The sequence below is a fragment of the Sparus aurata genome, chromosome 16 (genome assembly GCF_900880675.1).
Source record: "Sparus aurata chromosome 16, fSpaAur1.1, whole genome shotgun sequence".
NCBI classification, from domain to species: domain Eukaryota; kingdom Metazoa; phylum Chordata; class Actinopteri; order Spariformes; family Sparidae; genus Sparus; species Sparus aurata.
This window is the reverse complement of record NC_044202.1, coordinates 23,531,864-23,558,316: the sequence shown is the minus strand read 5'-3', so window position 1 is coordinate 23,558,316 and position 26,453 is coordinate 23,531,864. Positions and strand designations below refer to the sequence as shown.

The window sequence follows — 26,453 nt, the reverse complement described above, 5'->3', positions numbered from 1 at the left end:
CAGGCACAGATGTACAGTGTCTTAACAAGCTGCAGCAGGCAGAGGCAGGTTTAATTTAATATTGATTGTGTGCAACAATATGAAACCTTGGCTTTTGTCTGGTTAACATGCCTCCCGTTTGCGCGGCGTTCTGGAAAGAAAAGAAAGGAGAGGGCTGTTTGTTTTCACATCAGCTTTTATTCGAATGATTTCTTATAAAAAAACAGAGCGACAAGTCATTTTCCACACAAACAGTCTGGTGATTGTATCGGCTTGACGGGAGTCGACCGTCTGACAGACAGCTGCTGAACAGAGGTTCAGAGAATCCCTGCCACGCTTCTTTTCAGCACATCTTTTTGAAGATGAGTGGACCTTTATTGTTATGGACTTTATCCAGTTCTGTGAGTCTGAGGTGTTAACTCATTGCCATCCTAATCAGCGCTCGTGAGTCAGATATCAAACCACTTTCCTGGAGTCTGTCATATCTTAACTAACTATGGAGCTGTTATCTATGAAACACACTATAAGGGGAAGACGGCAAACATCAACTACATGCCTGAGGGGAAACCGATGGATGTTGGATGTTTCCCTGACCCAACGCACCTGATTCAGATGATCAGCTCGTCGTCAAGCTCTGTAGGATCGTAGGATAATGAGCCATTCGGGTGTGTTGGAGCATCTAAAACGTGCAGGGCAAGGGAAGCAAACACCGCCTTGGACTAAGTTAAAGATTTAGTTTTTTGACACGATTGTGGCAAAATCTTCTTAAGGGACACTGGAAATTGGTAAATTTCTGGCACAAAACTCACTGCTCACCCTTCTCTGTCACGAAGACAAATTGAGATTGCAGGGTTTTTTATTGCATCTTCAAGGCACTCAACCAGAGCACTACGGTTTTGTAATTCATTGTACCTTGTGGCAGGGACTGTAGTCTCTGGCAAAAGCTGCACATATGTAGATTTATTATAAGACTACAGAAAGTCTTCTTTCGCTAACACTGCTGAGTATTTGTCAAATGGAATCTCTGTTCTTCTCCTTTCCCTCCCTTCTCCAATGCAATCTGTTAGGAACTAAATTGAGTCATCCACACAGCCCTTATCTCAGCCTCAGCTGTTAACCCCTCATATCAGAGTCCGGTCAAGGGAAGGCTGATGTCGATGAAATAATGTGCTGACCTTTTACACACGACCTATCACGGATGAGGAGTCGGATCCAGTGTTTGGCCTTTACACCTCGCTGGTTTTATTGAACAATTCCCAGCCGCGTCGATGATGATAGTAAAACTCACTGACAGCATTGACGACGGGGACCATTAAACGGCCACAGAGTAGAATGTGCTCTTTTTTTCAGATGTAGAGACAATCATCGCTTTTAATTAAGGTCTGGATGGATGCAGGCCATTGTTGGATTAAAGAGAGAATGACAGCACAAATTACAGGCTTTTATAGGTGTGTAGTTTAGTCGATGAATAGATTAAATAATGATGATGGTTTAAAGGCTGATAAAGATATGTGCGCCCAGAACAGAGAAAGGAATTCATTTGGTAGAACTTGGTTATTTTATCCTACGCCTGCACCTTTGATTCATTATTGTGAGTGTCCTAAACCACGGGTTGGGAATCTCTGGTCTGAAGGGTATTTCAGAGTCCTAGCCAGATGCCGAAAGTTAAAAAAAAATATTATTTTTAATATATTTAAGGTAGTTCCATTTAAATATATTGCCACCAAAATTTTAGAAGCAGCTTATAAAATTCCCAACCTTTGTAAAAATGTCATTAAAATGTTTCAGGTCTACCAAGGTAAAACACAAACATGTTCATAAAAAAGACGTGGCATATAGTGGTACAGCATGATGGAGGTTTCATTTGTTACGTGCTTATTCAGTACGTGCAGTGAGCTGAATGCGGCATGCTCTTCAATCATGATAATACAACAACAATACAATCTGAATAAAAAATCGTATTAAAAAAATGAAAACAATGAACACATCCTTGATAGCTAGGGCTCCAAGATACTGTATATTGTCCCTTTTCCACAGACCGTGTTGACAATGAAAATCATGTTCATCAGTCCATCTTACACCTCTGATGAACCAAACCTGTAGAGGAGGGGATCAGACGGCGCAGGCTGCTCCATGAGGAATTAGAAGAGCAGCAAACCAAGGAGCTAAACCAAACATGCATAAACAACTGAGATTCTGTTTGCCATACTTGTATCAATGAGCACAAGCCCAAGAGAGCTGGTTCATTTAAGGCTTGGATGGAATATAGCTCATCTGCTAGAAGCCCGCAGATACGAAGGCTCCCGAATATCTGCCAAATCTGAGGTTGTTTCGCTTTTATGGGACACTTTACTCTACTTTGACATTCACAAGTTACCAAAGAACAAACACACAAAACCCGCTCTCCCTCTCTCCTCCTCTGCTCTGCCTGTTGTTTTGTTTTTTCCCTCGCTCTATGTTCTCTCAGCCGTTGTTTTCCACTCCAGCAGATCCATCGAGCTACAGGGGCTGGTCGCCATTTGCCAGAAAAACTACACATCAAGCAAATTGTGTGGCAAGCTTTTTTTATGAGGCTACTCAACGGGGGGGGGGGGGGGGGGGGGGATGAGTCTGGGCTTTTTAAAAGGCATACTGGCCTCTCTCTCTCTCTCTCTCTCTCTCTCTCTCTCTCTCTTTCTCTCTCTCTCTCTCTCTCTCCGCCACTCTGTCTCTCACCAGCAGGAAGGAGTTTATCCCTGACAATGGTCCCTGCGGCTCAGGTATAGCACCTTGCTCAGCTGTGCTTAAGGCGTGAAAAAAACATCCGCCTTTATCCCGTTGTAATGTTCCAATTCTGATTTTATGGCACCATAAACATATCGTGAGCCCAACGTAACAGTGTTATTGTTGTAAGTAGTCTATGGGGTTTTAAACGCAGACATGTAGTAAAGAGGGGAGTGCCACAGCAGCGGGGATGATTCTGAAGGGAAGGAGGGGGGGTGAACGGCAGAGGAGACGAGGAAGGAGAGGAGGAGAACAGAAGACTTGTGTAGACGTCTGAAGGAAAGGGGAAAGAGCAAGTAGTGAAGGATCATAAGGTGGTAAGGACTAAGTTAGGAACGGCTTTAGGAAGGAATGACAGGAGAAGAGGACAGCACGACAAGAGAAAGAATATAAATGACTAAGAGGAAGGAAGAATAGAAAAGAAGAAAAAAAAGTACCTACGTGAGAAAAGGAAAGAATGGTTAAGGGAAGAAAAAAGGATAGTGTGGAGGGAGAAAGGAAGGAAAGAGCCAGCCACAGCACTAAAGAGAAATGTAGATGACTCAGCTGAAGTGGGGGGAATGGAGCTGAGCTGGGCAGATGGAGGACTACACCCAGCCACAGATAGTGCTGAAACATCTTCCCCACATCTGGGACAGCTTTAGTGGCGTGGCACTTGGACATGTACTCCGCTATGCGTGCTAGCGCTGAGCTCAGCAGTCATGAGATCTTGCTACGTGTGGAGCGTCCTGCTTTTGTTCTGGAATGTAGAACTGAGAATGTGCCAACTTGAGCCTGCATGTCTTTATTCAAGAGAGACAGACTGACTGTTTACTGACTTGTCATGACTGATTTCAGGCATTAACTGCATGTAGGCCCATGGTTCCCCACTGCTTTACCTGGTCATTAAAGTAGGGATGGCCGATCCAGCCCGAAAAATTATCTCAATATTATATCAAAATAACATCCATGTTTCTTTAGGCCTCATCCCATTAGACAACTTGCCCTCAAGCTCTAAACACTTAACTTTTCTGTGTAACTAAATGTCTTTTACTGCAGATTTCAGTTAATAAAGCTGAGTTGTTTTTTTTTCTGCAGTGCTGGGCGTGTGACCCCTCAAAGGAGTTGGATATCCATTAAACTCATTTCAAAGTTATAATTTGTTTCATTACCTCTTTTGGAATCTCGGACGATTCTAATAACGGCCGAGGAAAACAAATAGAGCTGATGTTTGATGTTCCCTGATTAGAGAGGATTTCTTGCAGGCAATAGTTCCACATAAAGAAGCTAAACGTTCAAGTTATTTTACTCCTCAGCTATTTGAGCAGGTACTGGGGATTCTGGGGAAAGCAAATCAAAGGGTAGGGATAATTATAGTTTTTAGATAATGCTTGAACAATCTGGCATCTAAATGAGGTGGCAGTGTGTTTTATTGGGAGCTGTAATATGATAAAAATTGTAATTTCTTCAGCGTGTTGAGTGGTGGGCAACATATTTTCTTACTTCCTAACTATTTCATGAGTTGTTACCACCACTGTGAAGCGTTTCACAACTATAATAAAACTGTGAAATCATTGTTAGACCAGCTAGGTGGCTAATGTTTACTATTTCTATTCCCCCTGAAATTAATTTGGCTCTAATTAATAAAAATGGATGGGGAGGTGTTAGCAAAGCCCACCTGGCCTGGGCTCAAAATCCCTGTTCCACCTCTGACTACAAGCTGTGTGGGTGCTTGTTAACCATTAGCTCTGGCATCAGGGGCATTATGCATGGTAAAACAGAGATAAGAAGCTAGCTTCTGCAATGTTTTCTGTCTGCCTGAGAGACTCAGACCTATTAGCATGGCGTTGTGCCATCTGCTGTGTAAGCCACATTAGCTTTGAGGTCAACAGTAATGGGGCAGAAGTTGAACTACCATTAATCCCTTTCTCTTTGTGCCCAGAAACCAGTTATTCTTAACTGGTTTGATTGTACTCGTGTGCCTTAAAGTGTGGTGTGCTGTCACGTGATACTGTTCCTGCTTAATTGTAGAGACGATTAACGTGAAAAAAGTGGAATATGAAAGAAATGAGTCATGATGCCACTTAGTGTTTGAGAACGAATCATGTGAGAATATGAAGATAACACATGTTTAAGAAGTGCAGTGTAAAAGAAAGTTTTTTAAAACCCACAGCTGCTTTTGCATGCTGTTTTGTTGGCTTATCTGACAACGTTTTTCATGTTTCAGGCTATTTAATTTAGACTTGCTTGCAATCTGGTAGCATGGGAGGCTTTAGCCAGAAGCACTGAATACCATTTTCTGAAATAATTGGACAACCTACTTTTAGAAATCTGTGACCCACATTTTAGACTTTTTGGGCAACATTGCTGTGTAATTGTACTATTATTTTCTGTTCAAACACTTGTAATGTGAGTGGGTAGTGGTAGAACACTACAGGAACTCACTGGTATTTGTGCAGTTTTGCTTTTACCAAGAAGATTTAACGGCTGAAACAGCTTCATTAGCGGGATTGTGTTATGTAATTTCATTGTACAGACCCAATTATAATGTTGCACAAGCTGGTTAGTTAAGCTTAACCTTAGCGCTCGAGGAAGTGACTGTGCCCAGCCAAGAAATAGCCAGGGACATGTTTATTCATGGAGCTTTAGAGGGGCTTGGTGGATTTTGTTACCTTCCAATGGAGCCAGGCTAGCTGTTTCCCACTGTTTGAGTCATTATGCTCAGCTAAGCCAGCTGCCTAATGGTGGTAGCTTCAAATTTACCATTCAAACATGAGGGGCATTAATATTCTCTTCTAAATCTATGCACACACATTTTTTTTTTTTCTTTTTTTCATATGATGTTTAGAAGTTCACAGGAGACACCAAGTGTGATACTAGTTGCACAGTTGCCTGGTGTGAGCCTCCCAGAGAGCTTTCACACGACACATGCAATTCAAATTCACAATGCCCCAAATCCTGTTTTCAAAACTGGACAACTTCCACTCTACATATGAAATTCAAAAACAATATTCCCCTGCAGCAACATGAAACTACTAATGAGCTCGCCCAGAGCAGTGAATATCATTAAAAAAAAAAAACATTGGAAGTTGTGGTCACACATGGTCTGACTGGGCTCTGCTGCTGGGGGGGAACCACAGCTGAGTTATTAGAAGCCCCAGCCTGTTATCGCTCGGCTCCAGCTCGACCCAGAAGCCCTGGTCTTGAATCATTGCCATGAATGCCTTTTTTCCCCTCCTGGAATAATGCATGTTTGTGGCCTGTAGGCTTTGTCCAATATTTAATCAAGTGAAATGGCCCGAAATAGAATAATCTGGTATCATAGTTCGCTGTTCTGTGCACGGAGGCAATCATTTGTCTCGAGTCAAAAACATGAGAGCGACTAATGGGGATCGCATTGTCCTCCTGGCTCTGTCCCGGCCTGGGTGAGGAAAAGCTAGAGTTGATTACATGCACGCAAACACATGAACTCACATCCGTGCACATGTAAGCACAGTCAGGGTTTAGCAGGATGCAGTGCTGCTTCGGTGATGAACGCTGGCAGGAAGCCAGAGATGGCGACAGCCACGAGGAAGAGGAGGCTGCTGTGGGAGGAGCAGATTACTGTAATGGAGCTCCCACACATGCATGTACAGTAAACACACATATACTGCAGACCCATACAGACGTAGGAACACAACTGCATACTGACAGAGGAGCATGCACACAGACACTTTCTCCTGTGTAATGAAACCTAGAAACATACAGACACACACACACACACACACACACACACAGTCAGGCGCCCTGGGCTGAGGGTTTGGCAGAGCAGTGTAGATAGATTAGTGTAATAGTCTCGGCCAAGGCAATCATCTGCCCACTGTAGGGCTTCAAACGCTGGCAGCAAGATCCAGCTCAGACACAAAGAAATTAGCCACAATGAATGAGTCAGTCTGGATGAGCTCACAATGCTAACGGCTCACGGAGTCAAAAAATAATCGCATGCGAGACAACAAAAAACAAAAAAAAATCCACTCATTTGCATGAAAATGTATTTTGTGAACTCAGCATGCGGCGGAACAAGGTCCAAACACGAACTCATGATCAATGTCTTGATTGTTCCTCGCATGTATGAATTATAGATGACGACAGCTTGGCTTACACGTCGACGATGAAAACTAGCTGTGCAGCGTGAGTTTGGTCGGTCGGAGCGTCCGGTTGGATGGGTTTTGTTCAGAAACGCTGGAATGTGAGCCGCGTCCAGGAGACCTGCAGCCAACAGTTTCTGGGAAGCAGAGGTTTCTGAGGTGGAGGAAAGAAGTTTAGTTTATTCATGTGGGTACATGGCTAGGCTGAAAACAAACCCTCAAGCAAGGTGCATAATTACTGCACACTCATGGATTTTTAACCAAAACACATGCAAGGTTTTAGAAATGAAGAAAAGTTGCAGCACTTTGTTTTTCACTTTCCTTGTTAGGGTTTTAAATCACAATGTTCTACGTTCACTGTGAGGAAAAAACATACTGATCTGTCGCTAGACAGCAATTTATACATCACATTTGTTGGATTGATGTTGATCACGACAGATAACAGATGACATTTTCTTTTGCCGCTGTAGAATCAAAGAGTTCTCTTGGTACATAAATGCAGATGAGTTGCATTTGAATGATCTTTATGTTTTTTTTTCTCCAACCATAGTTATCAAATGTAGAGACAAAAGACAGCTACGTGTTCTGGAGCTTTTGGACTGACATATTGGACAGCACTTTCCATCATCGAACATGAAATGCATTTGTGTACGTTCTTTTTTAAATATTTGCATATTTTCAATTCAACATTCCCTGCATAGAAAATACAAGCAAAACCTGACATTTGTTGGTGATCATGCCACATATAGTGTATGAGTTATATTGTTCATGGAGGCTGCATAAGACTAGAAGAACCGAGAGATGGTGATTTACAAAGGAGCACATCTGACGGGCTTAAGACTTCATAGTTAGCCTAATTTACTTTATGCTTTTTGTTATGTTAACATTTATTCGTTCATACATATAACTGAACAATATCATAACAATAAAGTAACCTATCCAGACTGTCATTAGAAAAGTATTCATACACAATGTTTTATATTTAACACATAGGTGTTTTGTTTTTGTTTTTTTACTTCAAAGATAAATAAATACACCATTATTTAAAAAAAAAAAAAATCAATTATGCTTTTGGTCCCATGGTCTTCTCAGGACAGTGACTGAATGACACGTCTGTTTTCAGTAGCAGTGGACAATAGTTTCTGTTGTGAGTGTATGGTATTTTTTTTATTTCATCATATCAGTACAGTATTATTGGGGTCAGTCTGAGTAACCACAAAGGCAGTCCAGACGTTCATCAGAGGTGTTGCACCAGTCGTAGCACGCCCAGATCAGGACCGCGTGCACGAGTCCCAGAACACACTCCAACGTGTGCATTCATTATCCAGCATTATCACAAGTTTTCTGCCAAAATCAGATCCTTACCAAAATTGAAGAGGGTCCTTCAATTTTTTTTATGAAATAATGCATGGATTTTGATATAAAAAAAATATATATATATATATCTATATATATATAGATATATATATATTTATATCAATCAGGCATAGTTAGGTGGCCAATATCTGTGAGTACAAACAATTACTTGCATTGGAAGAGATATGCACTCTACTGCCATTTTCGTTGTCATCGTTATAAGAAAATATAGGCTATATGAGCTATAGCAATACTGCAGCTGTGTCCGGTCTGGCAGTCATGGAATTAAAATATGTTTAGACTACAGGCATTCAAGTCCAAGATACATTATGCATGCATCAGGAGGTTGACCTGCGTGTGAGACTGTGCTCTGCCACTTTTAAGTATGACAACGGTGTTTGCGTGCACGTACCATCTGCCTATGTGTGTGTGTGTGTGTGTGTGTGTGTGTGTGTTTAGCAGCTAAGGTCCAGATCACTGAAGAATCAGAAGGTGCGGCTACTCACAGGCACATAATGTCCTATCAATGAAGCCATACGAAAAGCCAAAAGAAAAGAATAAAACGAAACAAAAAGCGCATATCATAGAAACATAAAGTATTAATGAGCCAGTGTCCCTGAGAGCGTGGCGGTGTTTAAGCCTGCGAGAAAAAAAGATTTAGCAGTCCATGCAGCGTTATAAAACAAACACATTATTTTACACAAAGATATTAATGCTTCGCTGTTTAACGTGACACACAACAACTCACGCATTCGCAAGCACAGTGGAAACCCACGGCTACAGCAGCAACAGGGGAATTCATCTATGTTACAAATGGAGCTGCTTGTATATGAGCTTGTCGTGACCGGGCGACCCGCTCACTTCAATGTCACTTTAATGTGTGTGTGTGTGTGTGTGTGTGTGTGTGTGTGTGTGTGTGTGTGTGTGCGTGTGTGTGTGTGTGTGTGTGTGTGTTAGTATAGGATCAAGGTTTACCACGATAGCGATGAAAACATCAAGAGCAGCAAAAGGGGAGAACACTCATGGCCAGCCAACGTTCAAACAGTCACATTAGTATTCATGGGGTCATATATAGATGCTCACACACACACACACACACACACACACACACACACACACACACACACTGTTACGACATCCTACAGCCTTGTGCAGTTATTCCACTGAAGGCGCCCTAATGACCCATCTCTTCAGTCATTCCCCAGCTCTTTATACTAACCATTAAACCTTAACATGTCTCCTAACGTTCGCTTGACTCAAACTCTGAACCAGATGCTTAACCTGGCCAAAGTGGCCCTGTGCTGCTCTCAGTGCACACGAGGCCGCAAGCTGTGAACCGGACGCCTTCTTTGGTTTTAATGAGGAATTTCATTAGCATTTTAATGAGCAAATCCAGGAAAGCTGACAAGCCCTTTAAGGGAAACTGAAGGACAAATGTGCAAATCCTCTCGTCAATGTGGCAAATATCCAGCGAAGAATGACCAACTTCAACTCAAAGCGGCAAAGTACCTTTGGATTTGTCGAAAAGAATATCCAGATTGATTCACTGTTCCTCGCGAGTGTTTTAAACCTGAATGCTAAAGGTTTTGTTGAAGTGCCTGGATGGAACTTTGTTGTCAGTTTGCGACCTGAGGAAGGGAAACAGCCGTGAAACCCCCGCGCAATAATAAATCATTTAATCGGTGTCGTGTCCTGGGGATGACTTTTAGCTTTTTGTTTCTGAGGATTCAGCACCCAGCTATACACACAGGAGCTGAGTGCACTGCTCCTTAATCATGTCCATCCCTCCCTCCCCGTTGAGTTTGGTTTTTTACTACTCTCTATTCTTCTTTCAGTCTTCTTTTTGTAGGTCTTCAGAAACAAAACACAGCACACTCATTATGTAGGTTGTTCTTTCATTTTGCCAAAGCTTGATTTGTCTCATGGCAACAATTGGATATGTAGGCGTTCATGTGTCTGTTGAACATAGAGGCACATTAAGCAGCTAAAGGGTAAAGATAAAGAGCTCAGGAGCCGGTTAAAGGACGGTTATTACTTGTGTCACATTCATCGCAAGGACACAACTGCGTCTTTCAATGGACGCTACTGTTGCTATGTGTCCTTGCTGGGTGTGTAAACAGGGAACAATTGGCGAACAAAGCTCAAGCAGTGTCAGGTTTTTTTTTTTTCTTCGCTGCTTCAAAGTGGCCAAACAATTTACGTATTGCAGGTTTAATACAGGAAGAGTGTAAATAACAGTGAATGGGGAGTTGGGAGTGTCAAGGTTTTCTTATTCTATTACTGTTGAACAACGTCATGGTGGATTTTCTCGGGATTAAACATTCTCTGGACCTAAGTCAAGCCATGAAAATGTTTCCAAAAAAAAAAAAAAATGTCTGACAAGTGCAAAGCTGTGTAAATTAAAATGTTTGAAGGAAATCCAGAAATGCTATTATATATACATGACATGTGAGCGTAAATGCTGCTCTAACATTGGTCTATTTTGGGATCCAGAACCTTGGCAGTGCACACCTCTACGTGTTGTGCATTTGCCTTTATTCCATTGCCTCCCCTGCTGCTGCTCTGACAGACTAAACAGCTGTGCTTCCTGCCTCTCCCTCTTCTCTTTTACCACAGAATGATCCCCCCATCCAGCAAGAACTTCTTGGTGAACAACCTTGCGGCAGGGACCGCGTACGACCTCTGCGTACTGGCCATCTACGATGATGTCATCACCTCTCTGACAGCAACACGCGTGGTGGGCTGCGTGCAGTTCACCACCGAGTCAGAGTACATGAGGTGTCATTTCATGCAGTCGCAGTTCCTCGGCGGGACTATGATCATCATCATCGGAGGGATAATAGTGGCCTCTGTGCTCGTGTTCATCATCATCCTGATGATACGGTACAAGGTGGGTCCCCGGCTGTCTCGCTTAATCCACTCTGGTCAGAAAGGAGGGACAATAAGAAGAGAGAGCGTTTCATTATGAGGGAAGATTGGCTGTATTCACATACAGATACAGACAACTATGGTAATCCAAACCAGGGGAAAGTTGTTGGAACGTGGTGGCAGTTTCTTTCTTCTGATCAAACAATTGCAATAAATATAACCTCCAATCAAATCCCTCTGGTTCCACGCATCTCTGCATAATTATCATGTCTTATTGACCTCTATGGAAGGTCATTATAGCCAAGGAAAGAAAACAATGAAAAAGGTTTAAATGTTTTAAGAATAAGACATAAATATAGCCCAGTTCAAATTCAATTTTGAGGCATTAGTCTTTTGTCATTGTTCCATTTTTTAAGTGAACAGTAATAGAGCAAGGCTGCCCGTGCACAGGTGCCAAATTAGAGTTGAATGTGATTTGGATTAATTACTTGGACTTAATACTTTTTGACTCCACTGACATCATTTTGACTCAAACTTACCAAACTGAACTTTTAAAGGCCTATGAAAGGTGTTCACTTAAATACTGGTGCCTCCGGCTATCAGCAAAGACCATCAACATGAAGATGGGTTATTTCCATATAGTAATTTTAGCTACTTATGAGGTTATTTATACTTATTTCACTTTGAGGTGTATCACGGCTTGTAGAAAGAAGCTGCTGGGGTCTGCTGGTTTATTTTTGCATCCAGAATCAACACAAATGAAAGTTGCTTGTTGTGGCTTAACACTGACCCTCACTCAAAATGTTGAGTCTAGCTTCATCCTGGGGCTGAGTTCCACTATTTTTGCTAATCTAAAATGATATAATAATTGTTGTTTTCCGTAGCTATATGTATGGCTGTAGCTACAAGCTGCCGTTTGCTAGTTAGCTCAGTTAGCCGTGCAGCTAGTTGCCCTACACTTACATGAATCTCCACAGACCAGTAGCTAGGAGCAGCGGGGGAGTCTTAGTCTTACTCTCCCGGCAACCAAAGTGGGCTCAGCAGCATCTGTCGTTTTTTAAACTCCATTAATTATTTTTGTTTTTCTGAACTTGTAAACATAAATCCTTCCATAGATATTATATATTGTACCTTTCAATGCATAAAAGGCAACTAAAGTAATATTTATTTATTTTTTCACTAGCATACTTGAAAGCAGGGTTGGGTGATGATAAGAACAATAGCATCAGCTAAATGTGACCTCAATAGGACAATTGGAAATAAACTGTCAATAAGGGGCATTGCTTGTCAATGCCATAAACATTTATACAAAAATAAACAAATCTAAATGGAACCAACGGCTGCAAACATGTTTCACTGCAGGATTTATAAATTCTCTGTTTGCAGTTTACATAATTCCTGGTTATTTGAAATCATTTGAAATGGTGACTTGATTTATGTTGCATTATGAAAAATGATTGGGGTCATATGTGTTGCCAGTTTTTTTCTGCCCTATTTCAGGATGAGAAAGAAACAGCCCACAGCTCACTGCTTCCATCTGTTTGTCCACAGGTGTGTAACCCTGGGGAGGGGGGTAAAGGCGTTTCAATGTCGATGACCAACGTTCACTCACAGACCAATGGGCAGCAGTCACAGGGATGCACTGTGACTCCCAGCGTCTCCAAACACGGTTCAATCGGATTAGAAGACCTCTCAGGAGGCTCAAAGAAAAGGAGCGGAGCAGGGGGAGGAGGAGGGAAGGATACAATGACACAGTCGTCCGACTCTTCCCTGCCTGACTGCTCCACGGCTACGTCAGTTCTCAGTCAGCCTTGGGGAGCTAGAAGCCCGACAGCTGGAGCCGAGGAAAAAGCGGGTGAAGAGAGAGCAGGCGTCTCATCGCCCACTGCCGCCACCGGTTCCCTCACCAAGCCAAAGCGGAAGCCCGCTCCGAGCAAGCCAGGCTCAGCTTGCTCGAACCCATCGGCTACTCCCGACAACATCCCCACCTCCTCCCCTCGCCCTCCTTCCTCCTCCTCCTCCTCCGTCACCTCCTCCGCTCTCCTCCCATCCACCCCTCTGGAGAACCTCAACACCAACCGCAACAACAATTACGCCTCTCTCAACCAAACCCCGCCTCCTTTCGCCCCTTCTTCTTTCTCCAGCCCTCTCGTCACGCCAAGTCCTGTTCCCTCCATCCGGTTCAGAGAGACGCCCATCCTGCGCAGGGCTCCTCGCGCCTCCTCCTCCGCCATCGCCACCGCCACTGCCTCCGCCAAGTACCAGACTCTCCCTGTGGAGGAGGGAGGGAGGAGCAGGGCGAGGAGGAGATACTCGCTCAGTGAAGGAGGCAGCTCAAAGACTTACTCGTCCCATCAGGGAGGAGGAGGAGGAGGAGCGCCAAAAATAGGGCGCATAATGCGGAACAAAAGGAGCCAATCAATGAGCGGGATGCTTCTCCCAAAAGATGGGGATGGAGAGTCGGACAAAGGGCGGTGTGAATCGGACTGGATCTTAGAAAGCACGGTTTGAACTTAAGCGAGACAGAAAGCATCAAACAAACTTTGGTTTATTCATCATTGTTCATCTTTTGTATGAGTGTGTGCCTGCGGTTATGTGTGTGTGTGTGTGTGTGTGTGTGTTAGTTTACATTTGTTTAGAGGTGTGTGAGTGAAGAAGGCTAAGAAACAATGGGGTGTGTGTGTGTGTGTGTGTGTGTGTTGTGTGTTTTTGGTGTGTATGTGTGTGTTCATGTTTGAACCTTTGTTTCTAGACGCGAGTTGATGATTGTGTGTTTCTGGGTGAAAGTGTTGAACATCCTTTTTTTTTTTCTCGGCCTGTCGTTTTTCTTTTTTTTATATAATTTGTCTTCTCAGCTCTTTGTATTCCGTTTACAGATAATTTTTTTTTTTTCACATTGACAGTTTCCTATCTGTTTTGCAAGTTGGTCATTCAGCGAGCGGTTATCTCGCCTTGTCTCGTAGCGTCCTCCAGTTGTCTCGTTGGTTCCACTTTATAGCACAAAAACAAAAACAAGACAATGGGCTCGCCACGTCATTCCCCGATTCACACTCACCTTCTCTGAGTAAAACACCAAAAGGGAATTATTACAGGAAAAAAGTAGGGGGAAAAAAAACAAAAAAAAACAAAAAACAATCCAAGAACTGAAAAGCACACCATTCTTACGCTCACATGCCCACAAGAAGTGTGTGTCCATACCGTGGCAAGAGAATAGCAGTCGGTGCCTTCTTTTGCACTAACAGACCCTCTGACAGCTGACAGAACCCGGATCCAGGACTCCACCACGCTCAGCGATAACGAGGGATGGGGACAAACAGAGGAAGAGAGAGATTTCACACATAGCCTTTCTTACCTACTGAGGAGTACAGATGTTTCTTGACATGTAGACAGACACGAACTGAGACGACAAAGCAACAGACGAAGACTTCAACGTACCTCTTATGAAATTGATATTTTTTAAAGGGAAGAATTGAGAGAAAAAAAAAAAAAAAAAAAGAACATAAAACTCCTGTGAGCTTTTCACTGACATTGGTATACTGTAGCCTGTGTTGGTCACAAGCTCTCGGAAAGCTTCTGTACAGAAAAAGACAACATGTACTGTGTTGTTATGTTGTGTAAAATAAAAAAGGGATAAAATGAAAAACTGGAAATGGAAAAGTGTGTTCTTGTGCATGTGTAAATGCGTGGAATTCTGATATTTGCACAAACAGTGAAGATGAGGTTCTCACTTAATTAGAGCTGCAGCAGTAATGTCTCCAGTGTCCATTGTTCCACTGTGATGGCTGCTTTCCACCAGGAAAGACACTATTTATGGGAGGTCACAATCACTTCTCATCGGGCATCGATTGTTCTCTCCGTACAGTGATTGCATCATTTTGTTTGCAAAATGCAATTTCCCACTGTAAATCAGGACCGTGTGGTTGTTTTAATTAAAACAGTTGATGTCTCACATCTTCATTCATCTTTTGGGAATTTGATACATCAATGTTCAGCTGACAAAAAAAGAAAACAGACCTACACACACTGTCTGGATGCTAATTTGGAGAAGAGAATCTAATTTCCAAACCTCCCACCTCTCCCTGACAGCAAACACATTTAAATGAGTGTGACAATTCCGAAAATGTGCTCCCATGAGGCCTGGACAGCATGCCAGTGTCTAAGACTCATGGGATATGTTTGTGAGCGCTTACAAAAAACAGTCCTTGTTTTGTCTTTGTTAAAGTGATAAGCTGTTCGGATGTTAATATCCGGAGCAGCCGTAAAACATGGACCTGAAACCTAGGGACAAATTAAAGAACACGCTTTGAGGCAAACCTGTTGAGGGACACCAGCGGAAGAGAAGCAAGATGCTGGTCTGGCTATGTGGAGGTATAATTCTCAAAAAAGACGAAAATCATCTGTATGGTTTTTAACAAAAACTAGATCCAGCTATGTGCTTTTAAGCAACATAGGCAATTGCAAGGGCAAGGGCAAAGTAGTAGCCTTTTGTGATTTCAGAGGAAGCTGCATGTAATCTGATAAATTGTCTTTAATGAAGTCACTATGTGGCCAAGTTGCATTGTGGGTTATGCAGGCGGCGGCTTTTGAAAAAGACAACATGGGTTTTTAAACTGTCCATGATTCTCACAGACAGGACTGCTTTCAAAATGTGCATTAAGTGCACCACATGCTTCTGTCATGGGTAATGATGGGCATGTTGAGAAAAGAGGCATTTTGTGCCCTTTATATCAGGGGGCGACACTCCTCATTTACTTACTCACTCAGTCTGAAATCTCAGCACTCACTCGCTGACATGCATACTGTACTATATGTGTTACCATGGTTACCAAATGATCGCGCATAATCATATACATCTCATCTTTGTCAGTTCCCGTAAACAGCAGATGGATAAAACAGTAATTCAGCTCTCGTATTTGTGCAAAGATCATAACTGTATTACCACAAGATCCTGTGATTGGTCCGTTGTCTGTCGCTGCAAAAGAAGGACTTCTACTGCATCCGACTGAAATAGGGGTGCAGGGTAATTCACAATACGATACGATTCTCACCAGCTTGTGTTATGTGGACCTGGACACACTTCAGCGCTCATCCACCTACGTTACAGAAGTGACAGTTCTTGCATAACGCGCAGTCTTACTGGATTTTTAACCGTCCCGTCGATGCTGTCAAAGCAGGAGCAGGTTCAGACTTTCCACTTGAAAGATAACGGCGGCTCTCTGACCCACTCTCCCCTGCTGTCTGCCATCATCCTTCTGTGAGGGATAATGTTCCAATAAGTTCACTTCCACCCATTTTGGCCCCATTCATCTGATAAACGCCACCACACAGAGTCATGAAGTAATAACACTGGGGGTTCTGTTTAGAGTGCTGCATGTTTTAATTAAAATACTGATATTTGCCGCCAGTGTATCGCTAAATGTTTCTCAAGAGTAAGCTATACGATATGTTACCGTATCAACAGACTGTCCCACCCCCCTCAGACTGAACTATGCTTGGTACGGTCGCTCGATCTGCATCAGAGTTCAGCTGACAGCTCAAATCCCTAAACCCTAATCAAAGTGCAAATGCACCACAGTTGGTCTCAGTCAAATTAAACAAGTTAGGTGTGACAACACATTCTCATAGACAGTATTACAATAACTGCAACCTCATAAATCAAGTGCTACTTGAGTGTCATGAACACAAAGTCAGAACTGAGCCTTGATCTGCTGCTCCAAACACTGCGGTGCAATCCCAGCAACGAGACGGAGGCTCTGACACCCGTAGGGACCACACATCGTAAAAAAACACAAAATCCTCTATCATAGGCTGGCACCTACAGTAACACGATGACCGGGGGGCCGCGGCCAGTATGGATCAAGTCACAATCAGTCAACATCAATGCAGGAAACTGATTCAGTTTGCAATCAAATTACAGAAAATTGTTTGACATGAAACTGTTCTGACAGGCAATTGCAAATGGATGTTCTCACTCTGGTTATCAGACAGTGCTGTTTTAATGAAGCAAATTGAATTGACTGAACTGACGGCGAATCATTACTGACCTCTGTGAGCATATCTGAGTGTTTATTTTCCAGCGGTGGTGGGTCCTAACAGTTACACCTTAAATGATTGGTAACACGTTCACCAAGACTGACGCGCTTAATCGTGACAGTAATTTAATTAAAGAGAGCGAGATGCAAACTCCTGCGGGATTAAAACCAAAATTACCCCCACGACCGCACTCCTATCACATTCAGGCTCCCTCCCGGGTTTTAAATTTCAATAGCCGATGACGCCAGGAGACATCAGGTGAATATTTAAAAGGGAACCTAAGCCGCCGGTGGGACATACGAGACGATTAGAGGGGAAACAATTCTTCCAGTTTAATTTGTGTAAAAAGCCTCCGCTGTACAGCTGTCCCACACAGCCACAGAAGAGCTCACACACCCGCGATCCTGCGGCCCTTTAAAAGTGTGTCAGTAACATCCTTGTTCACGCCTCCTTTACTGACCTTCCAATGCCTTTCTTAAGCCGTAAATGCTTAATGGTAAGAGGCTTTAGAGGAGAATATCCCTCTCTATATCCTCCATCCTTGTTTTCTCTCCCTTTCAGCCCCCCATCTCCTTTCCCCTCCCCGCCTCCCTCCATCAGTTTCTGTCATTTACCTTTTTTTTTTTTTGTGTGTGTCATTATTTGCAGATTCAGCAGCGGCTTCTGTGCAGTTTATTTTATAGGAGGCTTAAGGTAATAACACGTGACATTTACACCGCATCTTGCTAATAAAGACTCCACCGCATTCTGCAGGAGGCGCAGGACTTGTGAATGAATAAAGTTCTGCTTGAGTCTCCGGCGTCACGTGACTCATGCCGGGGGGAGCAGAACCTGGCAGAGCGCTCTAATGGAGGCCACCGGATCAAGCCTCAGCAGAAGTTTGAGTCATCTGGTGGAAGCAGCTGGGAGGCGGAGGCACCTCAGAGAGAAGAAACAAGCTGGAGGAAAAATAGTGAGTTCGTTACAAGAATGTGGGAAACTGCTAGAAGGGCCGGCTAAATAGGTGAGATGAGAAGAAGCCTTATTAAGGGTATATTAATGTGGATAACTAAAGACTTTAAGATCCAGGATATGTTTTAAGCATTTAAACCTCAAAGTGTGTGTGATGCCAGACGCCTATTGGTGAAAAACGGACCATCTGTTCTTGGATGGTCTTTGGTTCCAGGTGAAGTCACCATCTGCTGCAGAGTAAAGGACCCGTCACACCAGCATCTAAAACACGAGAATCAATTCATCTAAACCACAGGGGATTGTTATGAACTGTGGACTTGCTCACAGGGGACGATACAGGAAATCTGGGTGAATTTTTTGCATCAAGTTCTTTCTGGGCAGCGCGGTTAGCACTGTCGCCTCACAGAAAGAGGCTCCTGGGTTCAAGTCATGGGTTCAAATGCTAGCTTCTGTGTTGACTTGGAAGGTTGCTCTGGTTTCCCTCACAATCAAAACAGGTGTGTTAGGTTAATTCGCCGGTCAGCGCCCGGGACCAAGAGAACTGGCTCGGATCTTGAGGTGGTCCGTATGCGACGTACACTGACTGCACTGATGCTCCAGGATGGGCTGAATGCAGAGAACCAGTTTCACTATGTTGTACATTGTTGTGTGACCAAAAAAGATTATTTCTTTTTTTATCTTTAGTGAAATGTAACATGAATTTAGACCGGGACTGATAAAAGCCATTCAGGGAGCCGGCTCCGAGATGGCAAAGGTATCATTACCTGTGCTGCATCATTCCCAACCCAACTGTCAGAATAAAGGATGGCAATGGATGTTTTTGCAAACCGCAGATATGTGGAAGCATTTCTTTGTGTTGCAACCCTATGTTTCTTTAGATTCAGTTTTTAATGTGTCTAAAAATATGTCTGGAGATCGTCCCGAGGTCCAGTGGTTTCACACTTACACATGTCGGAACGTAGCCATTAAATCCCGATTGGACAGTCGGTTCATAAACATGTCATGTGAGCGTGACATGTATTATACAAATTTGCCATGCTAGTAGTCCCCATGTCATCAGCCCTCTCGTGTGGCCTATTTTGTGCAGACGTGCCAATAAATCAGTATCACTGTATATCTTGGTGTGACGATGCCTCAAAGCTGTTAAAATTGAAAAAAACAAATACATAAATAAATAACAACAGTGTATCACAATGCAAGGTGAAAACAATGTGATGTGGAAGGTGAAAAAAAGCAGGTGAGTTATCACCTCACTCTGCAGTTCACCCTCTATAGTTTTATTGTTCAGCTAAGGCAAAGACAGAATAAGTAAATACCTGTTCTGTCACTCCACACTGCTGGGTCATATTGATCAAGAAAGCATTACATTAGCTGTTCTTAATTACCACTGTGGATTAAGACCAGCAAATGTAAGGCTTTCCTGATCAGGAAGGTCTTTTTTGCTAAAAAAAACCCAACAACAACAAAAATAATAAATGGTCTAACGCACATAAAGTGATGGGTTTCTTGTTATCTGGGTTACACGAAGACAAGAATGCTGTATACCATATCTCCAGAAAGAAATACAAAGAAATACAACACAGTGACTCCACTGACAGGTAATTTTGAGGAAATGAAGCAAATATACAACCACAGCAGAGGCCAGCGCAGGGAACAAACATGAAGCAAGGAAAAAAGTTGAAACTTGCTGAAAGGCTTTATCACCAACAGCCCATTACGTGCAACTGCAAAAGCAAAAGCATCCTGAAATAAATCCTTTCTGTTTCTATCTATCCCCATGCTTTCTTATTTCTCACATATTACTTTCTATCACACTTTATTTGCATATCAAGGATGTGTGTGACGCTCCAGCGTGAATTACACTTCATACACAAGTAGGCAGGCAACGAGTGCCAGGGTGCCAATGACCTGGAGGCCAACGTCCAGGTCGAGGCTAATGGCTAGACAGGGATAAGAAAGGGCTTGTTGGCTTGATTCCTCTTAGAAGAGCAGGTGGTTGGCCGAGGCTGCTGGAAGCTAAGCTGTCGCAGTGAGACTCCAGAGATGTAATTAAGTGGACACTGGAAGAAAAAAACAAGGGTGCTTTTACAGTGTGGCTTTCTGTGCCAGCCTTAACCCTGGAAACAAGAGCAAGCTTGGAACCCTGTCTAACTGTTAAGTAAGATCATTGGGGTGGATCAGCGTCACTGTAGGCATATTGACAGGAGAAGAATCAGGCAACTGTCAGTTTAACCTATCCTATAAAGGTGATTAAAAGGGAATCTGAAAGTGTGAGTATTGCTATATAATTTATGGATCTGTTATGTCCTGAATAATGTTAAGTACAGGGGCAAAGAAAATTGTCCCTACAACGTGAACAGTTTAGGTAGTTTAAAGGCCGTGCTTTGCTCATATTTAAGTTCATACTTTTATTTTTGATAATTTACTAGAAAGTGTTTAATGTTTTAAAAAATACATTATCATTATACATTACATTGTACATTGCTGTAGAACCTCAAGTAACCCTCTGTCTGCTCTGTTTTAGCTCCTGTCTCTTTAAGGCCCCACTCCCGAAAAGCCCTGTCTGCCATGATTGGTCAACTCACACAGGTCTGAGTAGACACCACCTTCATGTATTTCGACTGTAAATATCACCACAAGAACCGCTTCTTAATAAAAGATGTCACCACCACATGTTATAAAAGGAATATGAATAACTGTATTAGCCTCCATAGTATCACATTATGGTTACAGCAAGCTAGTAGCTGGATGCTAATCACAGTAAAGCCATGTTGCCAAAACAAATGAATGTCTGCAGTTTGACCATTTCTTTTTTAAATGCAGCTTTATCGTCATTGTCAGGGCATATCTGTCAAGTAGATTAACATGGAGTGACAGAAGACACACAAATACTGACAAGGATCCAGGCGTCATCTAAAAACAAAGCTAATGCTAGCTGAACTGCAGCAGTGTAAGCACACCAAAACAAAACCAATTGGCAGCATCAAAGTTACTACTTTCAGTATTTAGTTGGCTTCTAAAGACGCTTTGCGTTCAGATGTTTCTCTTGACTGTCCCTCGATTTAACAACACTGCTCCAGTCTGTTGGTGTAATAGATGCTTGTCACTTAGTCACAGCACATTCTGATGCATAGTTCAAAAGGCTAACCTACCAAATTAACTATGTAAAAAATGGCAACATTTACACTTTCCAAAAAAGTCACAGACGGAAAGTTTCAATCCATCCTTGGACTTGTACTGTTACTGGCCCTTGCTGACAAAGCAGTCTGGGGTGAAATGCACATACACATTTTTCAGTCATTATAGGGAGACTTTCATCATATTTCCATTAAAGATAAAGTTTATTCCCTGGGACTTGACCTCCTCAGATGGTGGGAGTAGATTAAAACTTTTGTTTTGATTCTTGCAGCCAACAACAGAGATGCTAACTCTTTTGCTCGTACCTTCCTCATCTTTAACTCGCTCCGGCCCCTGCTCCACCTAGCTTTGTGTCCGCTAGGTTGGCAGTACGCAAATGTGTACAAAGTGACACAGACAAGAAACAGAAGAAAAGGCTGGACGAGGAGAGTTTAGATGAGGAGAAGTGTTTTATGTTGGAAGGAATGGTGTGGACTCTGGGCTTTGTGACTCTTTGTGCAGACATTTTACATGCACAGCTATATAACACTGTAATAGGAAAAGCCCCAAAAAGCATAATATGTCCTTGTTTGATGTTGTTTTGAAAGTTTCCAAGTTGCCGTGGATTTGTAGAGGAGAATCCTTGAAATAAGACACAATGCACTTGACTCATGTAAGAACTTGAATGCGGGCTGTTGAATCATTTAAGCAGTGACTAATCAAAAAAGAAAAATTAATGACGGCACTCCCATTAAAAACGATCTCATATCGCCACAGGGAGGTTTTGAGCCGGACGCCTTTCTTCAACTTGTGTCCCCCCACCTCGTGACATCCTCAGTACCTCAGTGGCCAGGTAATGTATTTCACTGTAACTGTGGTTATGGCTATTAAAGTGCCTAGCCATGGATGATTTATCATCATGGTTATGAATACACTTTGCCTACATAATGCAAATGACTTGGGCATTTTAATGGGTAATCCGCAGATTTACTGTTAGATATAACTCTCCCCCTGACCTCAATGAGGACACCTAACTTTTGGTGGTTGAATAGATTCCCCTTAGTCAACAGTTAATAGTAGTGTACCGAATTATGATTTGAAGGTTTTTCATTTAAGCTGTTTGTTATCTGGGTTTCTGTGTATTGGGCTTCTCCAGCACGATATCTGTATCACTGCCAGATCCCCCTCCTGTCTCATGCTGAGGTGCTCATGAAACCATATGGTCATATGAGCACCTGAGCAGGTGTATCTCGCATTGTGGACACCTGCACACGCGCACACACACACACACACACACACACACTGTGTTGGCATCTTGTGCATCTGTGTGTGCACGTGTGTGTGTGCAAGCTTGTGCAGATATTTTTTTAAGTATTCGTTTTTTTAAGCTTTATGTCTGTAGGATCAAATGTCAAACTGAGGTATTAAATGAGAGGTCAAAATGAGCGATGTAATGTAAAGTAAATGGATCATTCTCAAGCATAGAATTACTCAAACGTGTGTGTGTGTGTGTGTTTGTGTGGATGCAAACTAAATTATTCTTCCCAGCTCTTCCTTTGCTTATGAAGCCAGAAGGAATGCTTAATGAGTGTGTCAGCATGTGCTGGCTAACTGTGGTGATGTGTTTGTGTACGAGAGAAAGGGAGCAAGCAGCATGTATGCAGAGCAGGATGTGTGCATGTGTGACTTTGTTTGAATGCGTGTGTGTGCGTGTGTGTGTGTGTGTGTGTGTGTGTGTGTGTGTGTCAGTGTGAAGACGCCCACATCACCTCGACATCACCTCAAAGTAAAATAATGAGATTCATTTCTGAACAGTATCTTATTAAATAAGTGCAAAGTGTCAAGTTAGCAACATCATAGTGTATTAAGCAAATGGAGCGCAGAGGGAACAAATGAGGCTCTACATCTTGTTTTGCTCTGAGCATGAATTCCAAAGTTACCGGTTGAGGGCATGAGGTTCATTCTCTGCAGAAAAAAATAGTTAATCAACTAATCATCAAAGTAAAAATAGCCAGGCAGTCATCAGATCCTGCTGTAAAACTTTTGTTTTCTCTTCATAAAAAGACAATAGCATGTTTGTGCTTGTGTTTGCTGGAAATGCTTTCCATGACAGCGAGCAGAGAGCTAAATCATTCTGAATAATAGATCCTTGAGGTGACAAAGCTTATATGAATGGCTGTGTAATTGGATCTGGCATCATTTAATGTCAAGGACTTTGCGACAACGTGTGAGCTCTATGCGCTTTCTGCATGATGTGAGTTGAAGCCTTGACATATTTCAGTTAAGCGGTAGATGGAATGAAGAAAATGTAAGAGAGAAAAAAACAAAACAGCGTCATTCAAAGGAAAAGGGCTGTAACGGTCGGACATCGGCAGAATCATATTTTATTACTAAAGATCAGCTGGCCTTGAGATTTCCAACCAGGTGCTGCTCTGAATGTCGATCTTTCAAGGAGGGTTTAATGTTCATTCTGTGAAAAATCTCAAGGCAACATTAAAACGACCTGCTGACATTGAAATATGTTTCACACTGTAGGGACAAGCTCCCTGCTGCATTATTATAGAGAGGAGGTAAAGGGAATGAGCTCGTTCTTGTGATGACTGTAGACTTTTGCTGGTGTTTTGTAGAGGTGGGTGCAATTCATCGATGTGGCGATGCATCGCGATGCGTCACGTGGCGATTTGGCATCGATTAATTAACGTTGATGCTTTGCCACAAGACCGGAACAAAAAACAGGTAACCGGAACCTTAGCGGGCGCGCCGCCCGGACTGTTTAGTGAGTGGAACCACAACAAACGGAGCAGTAACGTTAGTTTCTTTGCAAAATGGCAACTGCTTTAGCAGCCCCCAAAGAGCGGCTGATTTGAAAAATACAAGTCAAATGTTCAAAAAACCTTGTTATTTACTTAATTAGTGTAGTTTTAGAGGAACTGTGTTAATTGATAGGCTATTTATTTACAAATGTAGCCACAAGTGAAGACAAAATCAATCTTGTATGGAAAAAAAGCATTAAAAATCGCAATAATCGAAGAATCGTGGCACCAATAATCGAATCGAATCGACAATCGTTATAATCGAAGAATCGAAGCTCCCATAATCGAAATCGAATCGAATCGTGAGGTTCCCTTGTTGGAACACCTCTGGTGTTTTGTATCTGTGTGCAGGGGGGTGTTTTTGCAGAGGCTGGGTCCTGGTTGGCTGAAGGTCCTGCCTCTCACACACCTGCAGCCTATCTACTCACCAGCTTCGGCCTAGGTGCTCCTGTCTTGTCTCCGAGTCGCTGCCAGATTGTTTCTGCCTTTCATCGTTTTGCTGCTGCATTTGTTTGTTTGAACCGCACGTCTCAATCCAGCCTCCTGCACTTCTGCGTCAAGACCAACACATCTGTGGATTCACTCACCTGTGCCATCGCCTGAGCCACCACCCTCCATCCTTTCACCTGAGCCAATCAGTACATTCCTTCAAACCTGTGCCCCAGTCTTGGTATCCTCTTCTGAGTCCAGAAACCAACCTCAAACCAAATTTCTAGATATTGACACGACTTCACTAAGTTTGTCATCGTTATGTACAAGTTATGTTATGTAAGTACAAAACAAAAGTCAAACGAGACGAAGTGCAATGGAAAACTAATTGTCTAATAGTCATGTTCAACCCCGAGATTCCACCAGGCCCGCCTCCGCCTCATTACAGCAGAAAATACGGCCTAGCGGAGCCGATCGTGGATGTTCTAGATGCATCAGGCTCCAGAAGCAGCTCTCTGCTCTGCTCCCTGGAGAACACACGCCAAGTCTATTTTTGACAGCAGCAGACTGCAGCCAACCTGCACAGAGCACATCAAGCCCGACAGGAAGTCCGACATCAGAACAGCACAGTGCATCTGGTCAGTTTTACACAGTGCTATGTTCTCCACACCACACATGCCGTCATTTCAAGATGTTTTCTACAAAGCTGAAGGTCGTTTAAAGTTAAATGAGGAACTTTATTTTTATTCACATCACATCCACATGTTGTTTCCTCTTAATCTGTCCCGGTTCAATGTCATCTGACTGAAGAATGAGTGGCTCCCGTTTTTATCTCTTTTGCAGAACACAAAAAAAATTCAACTAAATTTAAAACCTGGCTGCCTGGCTGCTGTGTGTCACACAACACGCTGCCACTCTGCATCCGGTGTTTCATTGGTTTGCAATGGAACACCCTTTAAGGGCAGAACACTCTCAGAATATAAGAAACCTAATTTAAAACTGTCACTCCAGAAGTGTGCAAAAGTTGTGGCTGTAAACCACACACCTGAACTTTGGTTCCATTGTTCATCTGTCGAGTTTATTTTAGCGACACACTTATTACAAACCAACAGGAGCTGTATTTATAGTCACACCTCACACTCTCTTCATTAGAGAGCCACGGACAGAGGAAATTAAAAAGGTGATCGCGTGAGTCACATCATTTCATGCTGCACCTCACTTTACTGTTCCATTTCCTTCCCCGTGTCTCAAAAGGAGCATGCAAAGCTCATCTGGGCATGATATAAATATCAAAGCTGACCTCCACAGTTTTTGAGATGCATGTTCTTAAATTAAACTGGGCTGTCATAGTAGAAGGATGCAAATATTGTTTGGAAGTACATGACCAGAGAAAAAAGAGAGGAAAGAAAGGTACAGTGGTACTCCTTTCTGCACAAAAGGTAGAAAAAGCAACAACAACCAGAATGCACTGCACCCCACGAGACCAATACACTCCCCCACTGATGGGTGACATACTGCGACACACACTACACTGTGACATTTCTGGTCTGTTCTTATCTCTTTTAAACTTATTCTACTTTAGCCTACTTTCCTATACCTAAGAATTGTTGTGTTTCTTAGTGGAATTTATTTTTTTCCTGCTTGTTTATTTGAAATGCAATTTTCAATTTGGTGTGCCCGTGTAAAGCACTTTGAGTCGCCTTGGCAGGCTTGATTTGAGCTATACAAATAAACTCGCCCTGCCTTACACTAAAATGAGTTCTTGAAAACACCACAGACAATGAACGGGATCACGGTTCATAGTTGATCAGCACTGCCTTGTTTTATAGGTTGAGTTTCTCACCTGACAGCAACATTCGGTGTGATCACTTGAAGAAGTCAGGAGACGCGGAGAGAAGATGTTTCCTGCTGCATTTATGAAACACTGTTTCCTCTGCAGGTGTGTCAGGAAGCATACCTGTGAAGTATCAGGTGTTAGTATAGCTCAGTGTTTCCCATACGTTCCAGGCACAACTCAGAGAGAAATTACTTGCTTCCA

The 26,453-nt window shown here is 42.8% G+C and overlaps 1 protein-coding gene across 1 annotated transcript; it reads left to right on the top strand.

The window, feature by feature from the left end:
• The first annotated feature begins 10,629 nt into the window (after window positions 1-10,629).
• Window positions 10,630-14,715, top strand: LOC115597318 (leucine-rich repeat and fibronectin type-III domain-containing protein 5-like). Its single transcript, XM_030443147.1, has 2 exons — window positions 10,630-11,094; window positions 12,624-14,715. The coding sequence occupies exons 1-2, from the start codon at window positions 10,822-10,824 to the stop codon at window positions 13,581-13,583; spliced, it is 1,233 nt and encodes a 410-aa protein (XP_030299007.1). The 5' UTR covers window positions 10,630-10,821; the 3' UTR covers window positions 13,584-14,715.
• The last annotated feature ends 11,738 nt before the right edge of the window (window positions 14,716-26,453 follow it).

Bases quoted from the DNA above. Each gene is read 5' to 3' on its own strand.
- LOC115597318 (XM_030443147.1), top strand. From the start codon at position 10,822: ATGATCCCCCCATCCAGCAAGAACTTCTTGGTGAACAACCTTGCGGCA. The intron at 11,095-12,623 runs GTGGGTCCCCGG...GTTTGTCCACAG, and splicing joins TCCTGATGATACGGTACAAG to GTGTGTAACCCTGGGGAGGG.